This window comes from Neofelis nebulosa, chromosome 10 (assembly GCF_028018385.1).
Source record: "Neofelis nebulosa isolate mNeoNeb1 chromosome 10, mNeoNeb1.pri, whole genome shotgun sequence".
In the NCBI taxonomy this organism is placed as follows: domain Eukaryota; kingdom Metazoa; phylum Chordata; class Mammalia; order Carnivora; family Felidae; genus Neofelis; species Neofelis nebulosa.
The window spans coordinates 98660717-98674952 of NC_080791.1; the positions used below are offsets into that span (position 1 = coordinate 98660717).

Here is a 14236-nt window from a genome sequence, read left to right on the forward strand (position 1 = left end):
TTATTTATTTTTGAGACAGAGAGAGAGCATGAACGGGGGAGGGGCAGAGAGAGAGACACAGAATCGGAAGCAGGCTCCAGGCTCTGAGCCATCAGCCCAGAGCCCGACGCAGGGCTCGAACTCATGGACCATGAGATCGTGACCTGAGCTGAAGTCGGACGCTTAACCGACTGAGCCACCCAGGCGCCCCACAACATTAGTTCTTAAAGTACTACCACTAGGATGTTAGCATGATGCAGAATGCTTTAGGCTGGAGATACACATCAATTTCTCAACTTGCTAGAAGTATCTGAAAGATACTGTTATTAGGAGCCATGGCAGTAACCAGATGAGGTTCTAGGGACGGTGAGAGCAAAAAGGAAAAGGACAAAGTTATACTGATAGGTGACGTCTAACTAGAATCTCCATGCAGCCAATGATTCGTTCTCAATCTTGACTGAGTGGGCAGAGTCATCTGGAGACTTGGTAAAACAAGGATGGCTGGGCCCCACCCCTAGCCTGATTCAGCAGGCCTCACATGAGGCTGAGAATCTGAATTTCTACGAAGTTCTCTGATGATGTTGATGTGGTCTCAGCAGAGTACACATTGAGAACTACAGTCCAGTTAGTTAAGAGTAGATCGTAGGTCTGTAAAAAATGGTAACAAATCTGTGTTCTTTCCCCGCTGCCTAGAGAATAAGGCGGATGCAGATCTCTACAGCCAGAGCCCCAGAGGAAGAAGATATACATAGGGACAGTCCACCAGTGAAGAACAGAACTCGCAAGGTGAAGAAGTAGGGAAGGAGAGGAATGAAGAGGGAGAGACAGGGAGAAGAGAGGGGAGTAAAGGGGAGAGAAGGGGGAGAGAGGAGCTGCCTCTCTTTCCAACACCCCCTCCAAACTAACAATCTGTCTAGGTAATAGTTGCTCAACACTTAAATGCAGTTTTACCACATAACCACAAAGAAAAAGCTTCCAATAAAGTGGACCTTATTAAGTATTTGAGGCTTTGCCTTAAAAAGCACAATGCTGTTCCACAGAGAAAGGAGAGCTAAATTGCTTTCTCTCCTAGAGCTTCTCCCATCCAAGTCAAATGACAGTGTCCTCATCCATCACTTCTGCCAATAAAATGACCAGAGAGAAAACCAAACCAGCACTGGGAAGATTCAAGCAACCAGTGCCTCTAGGACCTGTAGGGATTACACAACAAGGATCCTCTTCGGTTCTTACTGAACCACTTCTATGCCCCCAACCCCCACCTGTTGGGGGGATGGTCCATGCATCTGCGAAAAAGAATACACAGTACCTTAATTCCAGTGTTGAAAGCACTAATCCTTATTCTTGCTTTCTAGTTCAAAATGCCCCAGCACCACTCCCCAGCCCCTACAGCTGCTGACTTTTGCCCTAGGTAAAACAGCACTTATTACTGATATAAAAATGGAAGAACAGTCTGGTGTAGGACTATTTCTGGTGTCATTAGTAATTTTATATTTTTGTTATTATGCTTTCACTTGGTTACAACCAAAGTTATTACAATGTGCAAGTTGCCACTATTTTAGAAAATTAATTGCAGTTTTCTGTGACAATATTATGCCTTATTCCAATTAGAAAATGAAAGCAGAGAGGGCACACAGGCAGTTCAGTGTTTTGAGAATTTAGCAAAACTTGAGCTCAGCAATCTCTAAATGCCTAACTTCAAAAACCAAACAGAAACTAGCAAAGAGCGTTCCCCGGCTCAAGTATAAGGTAGCCAGACACAAATAAGACCCTGAGTCACAGAATAGCATACCCAGCTTGGAGGAACCTGGAATGGGCAGAAGGGAGGGGATGATCAAATATGTGCTCAGTCTTACTTTTCCAGATTTGCCAACCACACTAAAGTCGGGAAGACTGAGCCTAGTCTCAGAAGCAGAGAAGGGAAATATCAAAAAGACCGTGATCCTAGAAACAAAGGTAAAAATTAAAATGGCTCAACATGGGGGCAGAACAGAATCCAGAACGCAGATATTCATGGGAGAGCTCTTGAAGGCAACAACAACTGAGAGAAGACAGGAGGGGAAGCACAGAGAGCCAACAAGCTAAGTAAGGTCTGGCAGGAAGTGGAGCACAAAGGCCACAGTGCCTGTGACAGGATTAGCCAAGGATCCAAGCCCCACGCATAAAACCACACGTAAACCAGAGACTGTGTCTCTCCCCCTTGCTTGAAGGGGCTGCGGGCAGAAACCTAAAATGAAGAAAGGAGTCCATAAGAACAGCGGCTCTCAAACTCAAGTGTGTTATCAGAATTACTTGGAAAGTTTGGTGTACAAATGCAGATACCCCTCCCACCCCATTCTTATGCAGATATGTAGTCTGTTTTTGACAAGGACCCCAGGTGTTCTAACACAGGTTGTTGGAGGAACACAGTTTGAGAAGCACTGATCCAGAGGTCTGAAAACTGCTTAGAATAAATGCATCAAGGCAAAGCAGCAATCAGCGATTCATTTTCAGAAGAGTGTTCATATGGGGCTGGGTAAGAGATCATCTCTTGAGGAGAGATGTCACTTAGTGGGAATTAAAATAAGGTAAGTCAATGCTCTGGAGGATGTTCTCCTGGGAATGTCAGTTGACCCAACAAGCTTACCCCTCTGAATATTACATCACGGTGATTTCCAAGAAGGACCACCAAAAAGAAGGGGAATGAATTCTGGGTAGAGAAGCTTGAGGACAGGCCCATCACCCACAAAAGCATTCCTTCAAAGACAGAGCTTGACATTACAGATGGAGACACCCACCCATACTTACCTGTGCAAAGAGGAAGATGCTCTACTGTCCCATTGAACCCTCGCTCCCTGATCTCAGACAAAAAGGCCCTCCTTGACTTAAACGGTGGTACAGCATAGCTATCCAAAAAGCCTGGTGTCTTCCCTTCCACCAATGACTGAATTCAGGGATATTTTCTGAGTGCTTTGGTGCCTTTGGATGTTAAGGGGCAACCAAGACCTGGAAAACCAGAAATTTTTCTGTAGTGCAGGGGTTTAAAGTCAGATGTGGTGGACACAGGGTGAGCAAAACCTTGTTCAGCAGCCTGGATCCTGTCTCTTAGGTGAGAGGAACACTTCCCAAATGGGAGCTTTCTAGTCACTTCAGCTCCCTAAGTGGCAGATGGTGCCTACTGAGAATCAAAAAAGCCTCACCAGGAGGCCTGAGAAATAGCTCTTGTCACGAGGCATGCAGCAGCTGGCTAGCTGCCCTGAGCCCCTTAGCAGGACAGCAACGGATCACCATATCTCCTCAGCAGACTCCTCCAACTGCATTCCCTGAGCTGCCAGCACCATACGTGACAACATCTTGGCTTCCGCCCTGTAGCTGTTTGCCCTTAGCCAGATGTTTCTAAGCTACTTATGGAAAAAAGGAACCTTGCTAGGATGGTGGTCTGGCAGGCTATAGGCTATGCCCAGGAGCTGGACAGGAGCCCTGGCTTCCGGAAGAGGCTGGAGATGTCCATTAGTGTTGCCGAAATCAGATCCTGTCTCTTAATGATTATAAACAATTATTCCACAATTAGGCAGGAAGGATTTAGAAGAACAGCTGTTGGGACCAGGATTCTAGGTGGTGCAAGGCAGACACCAGGTACTTTTACCATCCGAATCTGAAGAGAAGCAAAATAAGAATATTTAAACTAAACCTTAATGTCCATCCTCAAATGTCTAGGTAAGAAAACAGGCCTGTGAACGTCCCAGAATGTCTTCTCCCAATCACCTAATATCAGATATTTCCAAAGTCATCTGGAATTCAAGAATTGGGACTTCCCTGGCAGTATGATTTCAAGGGCACAGACTGCCTGTTTCATGTTTCACCCCTTTCAGAGGCTTGGTGGAATATGCTGGCACCTATCACTGGTTCTGCTCGATACCACCTAGAAATGCTAAGGAGAACGCTTGCCTTGAGACCCTCTTTCATTCATTCAGCTTCTCCTAGATGTCAAGTTCCTTATTTGTACTTGAACTTCATAAAGGCGAAATGGATATGGTCTTCGCTCACGAAGAGCTCACAGTTCCAAAGAGGAGAATGACATGGGAAGAAGTAAGTGCAGTCTGATGTGATGAGTGTTAATACACGTGCCAGTAGCCAGGTACAATGGTGGTACAAAGAGGGAGTGATTTGGAAAGGTCCTGGAAAAGGGGAAGAGCTACGGACGTTGGGTTTGAGAGAGAGGACAGTCCAAGTAAAGGCACACTGACAAGAAAGAACCTTCTGAAATTCCGGGTGCTTGGAAGTGGCTCAGCAGAGTTGGATAGAGGGTCCCTGTAGGAGATGGGAGGGAGAAGAGGCTGGCGACAACCATGCTAGGCCACCCACTTTCCGTCACTTTCTACACAGTGGATCCTATCTCTCTCTCTCTCTTTTTTTTCTTTAAAAAAACAAATGCTTCCATTCCAGGCATCAAACATCTACATGCACAGCACTAAATGAAGGGCCCTGGGGGATATGCCCCTAAGGAGCTTACACTGAACCTAATTGGGCAGATTAAACATACACACCACTCAGCTAAAGAAAACACAAAACACATAAACAAGTGCATAAAACTATAAATGGCACAGCACAAAGTGCTAAGGGAATTCATAGGTTCTTAGCTTGAGACAGAGCTTAAATACCATCTAATTAGAGAACCATTCAAATGCTCAATTCCCCTCAGCAAAAGCAAATCAGCCCCCATGGGAACTCGGTCAGAAACTAGTATGGTTGAGTTCAGAAGGCCACTAACCCCATGATGCCCAGAAGGCTTTTATGGCAGTATAAGAGAGGTCCACCTCAGACAAGACAGGGCCCCAACAGGACCTTTCTCTGGTAGTGAAATGGACGAGATGATTAAGAGCACAGCGGCCTCATCCTCCAACATGATTACAACCCACGGAAAAGAACATTTCATAGTATACCATTTATCAATTTTTATAGTTTGCTTCTTCAAAAAAAATTTTTTTTAAATAAGCATAAATATTTCACCGGGTCCTTTATGTATCTCCAGACTAAAGGTCTCGTGTTGAGGTAAGGAGGTACTCAGTTTGGTCTTCATCCAAAGACACTTTCAGGCCTCTGGGGAGCTCAGCTCAGGCATGAGGGTGTGAGAAAGTTCCTGCTTTTTAATAGTCCAGAGCTTCCAAAAGCTGGTCATGGATGGGCCGGACTGCAGTCTTTCCTTACTCTTTACGAACATGCTACCTCTAGTCTAGGCTGGGAGATCACACCATTGCCCTTCGCTACCCTGCCAAGCCTGGAGAGCTGCCCGACAGTGGAGGCATAAGCCGTGGCACTCACCCTCATGGAGGTCTCGCCACCATGGGCCTGTTGCAGTCTGAAGACCTGGGCCACCATGTGCTCTGTGGAGGGATGCAGCAGGATCCTCCTCGAGGCCAAGCCCACCATTACGTATCGGCCCATTGGGGACAGGCTCACCGAAATGGCATTGGGACCTGAGAGCCAACAGAACAGAGAGATGTTTCCCAGAGTTCTTGCCATCACAAGGCAATAATGTTCCCTCTCAGTCTTTTCTCTTTATTTTCAGTTTGCGTCTTTGGTTACCCAGGGGCTCTCTCATAGGAGTGCAGTGAGGAGTACAATGAGAAGGTGTCTCAAGTGTTGAATACAGTGTTTGACATACAGAAAGTACTTAACAAATGCTCACCACTGTCGTCATAGAATCACATTTAAAAAAACTGGTACCATACTGAAAATACTATTTTGAAATCTATTTTCACTTCATACATTAGGACCATTTTTTCCACCATTAAATATTCTTCTATAAGAGCATTTTAAAGGCCGGATGGTATTTTACCCTATCAATGCACCTTTATTTATTTAAGCAATTCTTCACCATTTGACATTTTTCTCTATAAGTAACACTGCTGTGAACATCCTCGTACATAAATCTCTGTATAGTTTTCTGATTATTTCCTTAGAAGTGGGATTCTTGGATTGAAGGGAACATACATTTTAGGGGCTTTTAATACACAAGGCCAAACTGCCTCACGGTGTATAAGCTTCCCCAAGCCATGACCAAAGCTCCTCCTTTATCTATGGCCATCACAGCAGAAGCATGTTGGTGATGCTGTCATGGCAGGAAGGACTCTTATTCTGAGATTCTTCTGTAATGCTACCAGCCAAGACTCCTGCCAAGCAATCTTCCTCTGGCCTGTGCCCTAAGGAGGCAGGGGCAGGATATGATCAGTACTCCAACCTAAGCTATGCCTCACCTAGGAATGCCCATGCAAAGGCACCGACATCCCTCTGTCACTAGGTTGGGCTTTCTTTCCCTTACCAAATCGCTTGGTGTAGAGCATTTCACCCAGGTTATGGGGGGCCAAGGAGTACACTGCCAGGATGCCTTCATCAGGAAAGCCCCTCTGGCTGCTAGGGATGAAAGCTGCCAGGAGCTGGCCATCTGCAGAAATGTCACAGCTGGCATCATTGTAGATCTTGCAGTTCTGCACCAGCACATTCACGGAGGCTGCATCAGACAAAGAAAGAAAAGAGGGTAAGAAAGTTTGGAGTTGATGGTGTAAAAAATTCTGGGCCAAGAAATTTGGGGGCTTTCCTAAGGGCCTGAACCCTCTCTAGAAACGCTAAAGGCTGCCTTGTCAATCAAACTAAAATTTCATGGAAGAAGCAACACAAGAGACTGGAAAGATATGTCTCTTTTACCATTTTAATAGGAAACGACAGATAGTCAACACAATCACAACCACCTGCTGAGTCTTAGCTCACACTTTGGAAACATCATTTGAGAGATTAGATATGGAAAAAGTTATTAAAAATTGTTCCTGGAGAGCCACTCAGCAGCTGTTATTGTCCAAGAGATCAAAACTAAGATGAATGAAAATGCAAAACCACTGATTCCAAGAGAAAGGTGATACAGGTAAAGCTTCCTTGGGGTGAGGATCCTACTGCACACCTGCTATGCGACATTGGAGAAGGAAGTCATTTCATGAGTTTGTGCCTTACTTTCTCATTTAAGGGAAATGGAACATTAAGAGACTTCAGACTTCTGGACAGGTCCTTGCTAACACCTGTTCCTAACTCCACAAGAGAGGACAAAGAGAAACAAAGCCCAGCTGTGGCTGGATGGCTAGAACTCTTCATTTCTCACTATGCCGTAGGCCTTACCAATGCCATAAGCAAACAGCCAGGGGCAGCCTCAGTCTGTACTTGGCAGCTACAAAGAATTATGCACAGGGTCAGCCAGGCAGCAGGCTCAGCAGGAGGGAGTAGGGTGGGGGTGGGGGTGGTGGAAGAATGTGGGGAGGATCTGCTCCATGTGACAGGACTGAGATGTTGGCCAGCACTGGTCCTGTGCCTGCACGCTTTGTTTGGGTTTTCATTTGAATCTCCGAAGCCCACTGTGTAATTCCCTGCCAAGAGGAAGCAGCTTACCCTTGATGTGAGCTTGGGAGCAGAATGCCCACACCAAGGGCACAAGCAGAACGGCACAACACATCCAAAGGGACCAAGTTCCTCTGGGCTTTGTCTCACTTAGATCTACTTCAAGTGCACATGAAACAAACTTTTCAGTCCTTCTCTTATTTGAAGGAGACTACTTGAATGTCCACTATCAAAAGCATTATGGTTAAAAAAAAAAAAAAAAAAAAAAAAAAAAAAAAAAAAAAAATTCAAGCTCAGCTGCACTCACCAGATTCCAGGTGATCTATTCCAGGAAGTCAAAAGGCCTGCCCTGGAAGGAAGGTCAAGGGCAAGTTTCCCCATGAAATTAAGGAAAACAAAACAAAGAATTGCTTTTCAGGGGTCTAAGGCTTAAGGGCTCAGGGACCCACAGTAATTTCTAATACTCTATATTCATCCTCCTTTCCCTGTGTGTTGTGAATGAAGTTACAGAGACGACAAAGTAGATCAAAAAAGACATCAGAACACATTGATTAGGCTATTGTGCCAACTCTTGGGGGCTGACACCTACAGCACCATTACACATAAAACCGAGGAGGGACCACAAGGATGGTTCTGTTTGCTAACTAATAAAATAATGACATCCAAATATTCACTGCTATCACCATTAGGGCTCTGTACTGCTCAACTTCCAACCCACCATCTGCTCTAGCCTGTGTGGCTAGATTTATCTAGTTAGCACTGAGACCGTCTGCTCCTTACTCAGGGTCCCCAGCGTGGTGCCAAAAAATGACAATCTTTTCCTCCTTCCCTAGGCTGACACATGATTCCAATTGGCGATATATAAAAAAGAGAAAAAAACAAAGGAATGGGGGAAGCTTCGGGAGTAAGTCCATCTTGATCTTCTAAACTTGAGGCTGGCACAACCCTCAGAAAGATAAAAAGAAACTGACAATTGAGACTATAACAAACTTTAAAACAGTTTTGCACAATTACCATTTTATCCATATTTAATATCTTAAAAACGCATGATGGCTATTTTATGAAAGTAGGCTTTCTTATCTCCCTGATACAGAGATCTCACTCACATGTGCTCACATACAACTCAGTTGAACATATAGAAATCTACAGTGACCCTCAGAACTCACCACCAATGTAAAATAAAAAGCACTTAACTGCTTACTGTCAGATTAATTCCTAAGGGGAGCCAGGGTGGCAAGGAGAGTACAAGTAAGGTTTTCCTCCTTCTGGAAAGCCTGGCTCTAAAACGCTGAAAAACTGGGCGTATAGACAGAAAAGCATTTTGTCAGCCTCCAGTCCAAGCCACTGTGTTTGTGTTTACTACATTGTGATGAATCCAAATCAATGGCCACCTCCCAAATTTTGTTCCTTCCCCACCAACTCCACCCAGTTTCACAAGTGCTCCCAGTCACTGCAGGGAGCTCACAGACAGACATGCAAATGACAAATGAAAAGAGAATGCCGAAAACTCAGGCAGAGCTTCTCCAGGCGTATGTTTAATAGCAGCAACTGTGCAGCTAGTGACCCGGGGCTTCACTCCTGTCCTAATGAAGGGGATGTGGCAGGCACACAGTGATTTGGTAGCTTCACTTCTGCGAGCACTGGGTGGTGTGTTTACAATTTCATTTTTATTTCAAAGTTCCAATTAGTGGCTTACATTTGCTGCCCGTTGTCTATTAATTTCCCACATGGAAATGGAAACGTTCAGTTACAATGGTGAGTGGTCACTGCTTCAATTCACTTGTGTAGCTTCTCCTCATGAGGCTGAAATTTTGATGAGTTAATTTACACAGGGAGAGGTTTCTTGTTTTCTGGGGCCTTAGGAAAGTAATGCACTCATGACAAGGACAACTCACCCTTTCAGGACTGAACAATAATGTAAGCAGGTAGAGAAAAAGGTGAAGTGAAATAAAGCCGAAGACACTGGCAACCCACACACCAGTAGAAATCTTTGTTCTGCTCTCTGCCTCGCCTTATCACAGTGCTTCTCCAGTATTAGCATGCATCAGAATCACCTGGAGGGCTTATTAAAACACAGAATGTTCGGGTGAGGCCTGAGAATTTGCATTTCTAGCAAGTTCCCAGATGCCTTTGATGCTGCTGGTCTGGGACCACACTTGAAAACTGCTGCCTTACCAAACAGTCCTTGATCCCTGAGCTGTAGCTCCAGCAACCTGCCCTGCACTTAAAGGCAAAAACACATGTGGGGAAGGGTGATGGGGCAGCTCAGAATGGAAATAAAGGTTAGGAAAGAAAGGATTTTTCAAATCAAAGCTGCTTAAGAGCTTCAGGGGGCAGCTCCAGGGGGAGAAAAAATGATGCAGAAGACAGCAGGAAGCCATGTTCCAGACTCCGCAATGTAATCTCCTCCTAATTATAAATGATTTCCAAGTGAAAATGCCCTAGCAGGGAATGGGAGGGGTTAGAAATACTGATGCCTGGAGGAGCAGATGGCTCTGCCTTCCTATCAGCTCTATAAATTATAAACAAACACCTTGTACAAAGATCGATTTGTAGCCTGTTGCTGGCTGGCCAGATGAGGCCATGGGAGCGATTAGCAGTTGCAGTGCTTTTGCAAATGCATTAGATACTGATTTGGAAAACTCAAAGGGGTTTAAATCAGCAGGGAAATTTCCTTTTGGCTCTGAGCCCATCTGGTTGCAGAATAAGACCTCCTCACAGAACTACGTATGACACTGCAAGCCCTCCCTGAAGGCACCAGTCGCTACATCTCCTGTGGTATGGTCTGCCTTACACCACTCAGCCACTGGATTTCTGAAGGCCAGTTCTGGCAGGAAGACCTAGTGACCAACGCTCTTTACCCAATAAGAGCTCACTCTTAAAACACAAGAGTGAGGGGCGCCTGGGTGGCTCAGTTGGTTGACCGACCGACTTTGGCTCAGGTCATGATCTCACAGTTTGTGAGTTCGAGCCCCGCATCGGGCTCTGTGCTGACAGATCAGAGCCTGGAGCCTGCTTCAGATTCTGTCTCTCCCCCTCTCTCTACCCCTCCCCTGCTCACGCTCTGTGTCTCTGTCTCTCAATAATGAATAAATGTTAAAAACAAACAAAAAAAGAGTGAATCTAATGAGCTACTTTTTCATGAAAGTGTTTTCAAAATTATCTACACGTCTGAGGCCTTTTCACCGGCTTCTAAACTTTACAAAGAGGAATTCATTAATCTTGCATCCCAACTGAGAGAAACATGTGGCAAGAATCTTTAACTCCAGAAAAAAGTTAAATGCAATTCGGGTAAGTCAGATGACCAGCAATATAGTGGCTGCTGAACACATGAGTAAAACTCAAGCCCAGTGGCTGGCAGGCACAGGCTGTGCCAGAGCCAAAGGCTACCCTCGACAGAGAGGTATGTGGTGTTCAGAAATGAATCCCACAGCAAAAGAAATTCCCTACTTACTCTTCTCACAGCTGAATCTATCAAGAGTGAAGATGCAAACTGTAACTAGAGTTCATTCAGACCAACCAGCAAACCACAGGCAACTCAGGTAAAAGTGACTATCATTCTAGAGGGTAATACCATGCGAAGGAACACTGACTATAATTAGACATATACGCCCTAAGCAACCAGAACGCAGTTTGTTTTCCAAGGTCAGAACTCTAAGAAAAATAGGACACTCTTAAAAAGCAGAATTCTAACACCATGCATGAGCCAAACTAAATGAGCCAATCCAGTTCTACATGAAACTCTCGGATCAACTCAGGTTTTACAAGAGTTGTAATCAAAAGATGCAAGAAGAAACACAGAAGGAGAATTATAGGAAGTTGTAGTTGGAACAAGTTAAGGCTTATACAAAACACATTGGGACAACCAAAAAGGCCATCAAAGCTATGACAGCAACATATCCTAGGCCTGTTTTCTGAAGATTTTGTTTTCCTATCAAGGCAAATGACCTGCAACCGGGTAGAAACAACATGCTTGAGAAGGATGAGAAGCCCATTACAGATAAGGCAATGGGGTGAGAGCAATATCTTACTTACATGAACATTACTCTCCATAGATGGAGAATACATATCCCAGTGTACTAAAGATGGGGGCAGGTGGGACTTTATAGAGTTATGGCCATACTCTCAAAGAATCATGGTGCAATTTCCTAGAAAAAGACATGATAAAAATAGCTAGCACTTTCTGACCATTTATTATATGTCAGGTAATGTTCAGAGTGCCTGACATTATTAACTAATATAATTCTCAGAACAACTCTATGAGGTTTGCACTATTATAATTCTCACTTTATAGACAAGGAAATGAAGGTGGAGAGAGATTAAATAACCAAGGTCATACTGCTAGAAGGTGGCTTGACCAGGGATTTGAACCTGGACAGCGTGTCATAAGAGTTCATGTGCTTACCCCCTTATAGGACAGTTGACAGAGAAAGTTATCAAAGAACTACCTCCCTCTATGCAAGGAAGGAAGGAAGGAAGGAAGGAAGGAAGGAAGGAAGGAAGGAAGGAAGGAAGGAAGGAAGGAAGGGGAGGGGGGGGGAGGGAGGGAGGGAGGGAGGGAGAGAGAGAGAGAGAGAAAGAAAGAAAGAAAGAAAGAAAGAAAGAAAGAAAGAAAGAAAGACATTAGGCCCAGACCTTTAAAATACAAAAGCATAAGCAATTCAAATAGTATTTAAACTGCTCCAAAGAAAACCTACCAAATTATATTTATAATACAAGCATGATACTGACACCAAAATCCATAGATATTATAAGAAAGGACAGGGCCATCCCACTTGCAAAAATCAATGAAAAAAGTCTATTAGTAAGCTACATGGAAAGAATTTTACATTAAAGAATACTCCACCAACCAGGTGTTTTTTGTTTTTTGTTTTTTCAAGAAATGTAAAGACAGGTTCAATATTACAGAATCCATTAATATGAAGATTTTATTATTAGATCAAAGGAGAGGGAAAAAAATATATGATCATCTTCATAGATGCTGAAAGGCCATGACTAAATTCAAAATCCATTCTCGATAAAAACTTTCAATAAAATAGGAATAGATGACTTCCTCAAAATGGTAAACTAGTTCTGGTTCAACCTAAAAGCCAGCAATATGTTTATAGGGAAAAAGCTAGAAGTTTTCCTAATAAAATCAGGAACAATATGAAGATGCCTGCTATTATTTAACATTGTACTGATAGGAGCCAATGCAAATAGACAAGGGAAAGAAATCACAAATGTAAAACTTGGAATGGAGAAGGTAAAATTATCACTTCTTACAGATAACACACCTAGAAAATCCATGAGATTTACCTGAGTAACAACTATAACTAGTAAACAATTCAGTAAGACAGTAGGATTTTAAAAATAAGCTTATAATAGTAAACTTAAGAATTCTGTAGGATCTGTATGAAGAAAACATTCCTAACAACACAAGAGAAACTTGGAGAAATGGAAAATCCTACCACATTCTTACTAAAAAGATACCATAAAGATGTTGAATCTCCTTAAGTTAATTCATAAGTTTAATGTGATTGCAATAATTATACTACAGGGTTTTTTTTCAGGGCGGAGGGGGTGTGAAGGGAAGAAGTAAAACAGTTTTATTTTTATTTTTATTTTTATTTTTTCCAACGTTTTTTATTTATTTTTGGGACAGAGAGAGACAGAGCATGAACGGGGAAGGGGCAGAGAGAGAGGGAGACACAGAATCGGAAATAGGCTCCAGGCTCCGAGCCATCGGCCCAGAGCCTGACGCGGGGCTCGAACTCACGGACCGCGAGATCGTGACCTGGCTGAAGTAGGACGCTTAACCGACTGCGCCACCCAGGCGCCCCAGAAGTAAAACAGTTTTAAAGTCCATACAGGAAAACAAAACTGCTTGAGCAGACAGGATAATTTGGATTAAAGAAATAAGAGGGGCTCCTGGGTGGCTCAGTTGGTTAAGCATCCAACTCTTGATCTCAGGTCAGGTCTTGATCTCAGGGTTGTGAATTTAAGCCTTGTGTCTGGCTCTGCACTGGGCATAAAGCCTACGTAAATAACAACAACAACAACAACAACAACAAGAGGGGATGGGTCTAGATTCTAAAACACAAAGCCTCAAAACAAACCCATGTGGTACTCTCACATGAATAATCACACAGATCACTAGGATAGAATGGATAGTCTAGAAATACATCTAAATAAACACAGGGAAGTAAAAATAGGATGAAAGTGACATTCCAAATCAATGGGGACAAATGCTAATGCTATAAACTCGGGAGTCTATAAACTCGGGACAAATGAGTAGCCATATGGAGTAAAAGCTGGATCATATTCTGCTATTTGGAACTAGGTTAAACTTCTAGTAAATCAAAGACTTGAAGGTAAAGGAACTAAAATACAAAAGTACTAACTGATCTTCCTAATGATGACACAAAATCTGGGAACCATAAATGGAAAGTTGGATAATTTTGACTACTTAAAATAAGTTCTATGACAAAAATAACCTTCAGCAAAGTCAAAAGACAAATGACAACCAGGGAGCTCCTATTAGAAGTTAATTTTCTGATTTAGAAAGAGCTCCTGTAGACCCGATAAGGAAAAGATCAGCAACACAATAGAAAAACAGGTAAAGCACATGGACAGGTCAAGAAAAGGCAATACACATAGCTAAGTGTATAAAGAGGCGCACAACCTGGTGTAATATAAGAAATACAAACTTAAAATACCTACATACTATTTTTTACCTATCGGAAATGCAAATATCCAAAAATACGGTTAGCACATTCTGCCAGCAAGAGTTTAGGGAACAGGCATTCACATAGGCTGCAGGGAAGAGTAGAAATCGGCATAACCCTACAGAGGGTGACTTAGCAACATCTACCCAAATCACAGATGTATGTACTCTTCCTAACTACAATTCTATTCC

At 43.4% G+C, this 14236-nt stretch overlaps 1 protein-coding gene across 10 annotated transcripts in view; it reads right to left on the reverse strand.

Annotated features, from left to right (window-relative positions):
- The window catches only part of AMBRA1 (autophagy and beclin 1 regulator 1), a 181631-nt gene that overhangs the window by 25449 nt on the left and 141946 nt on the right, over window positions 1–14236 (reverse strand). For all 10 annotated transcript variants that reach the window (XR_009249969.1, XM_058688803.1, XM_058688811.1 and 7 more), the window contains 2 exons: window positions 6278–6466; window positions 5278–5432 (listed from right to left, as the gene is read on the reverse strand). Coding sequence is in view for 9 of the 10 variants with exons in the window: in XM_058688803.1 (XP_058544786.1) it covers window positions 5278–5432; window positions 6278–6466 (344 nt within the window). In the remaining variant the exon portion in view is untranslated. The remainder of the gene's footprint in view (window positions 1–5277; window positions 5433–6277; window positions 6467–14236) is intronic.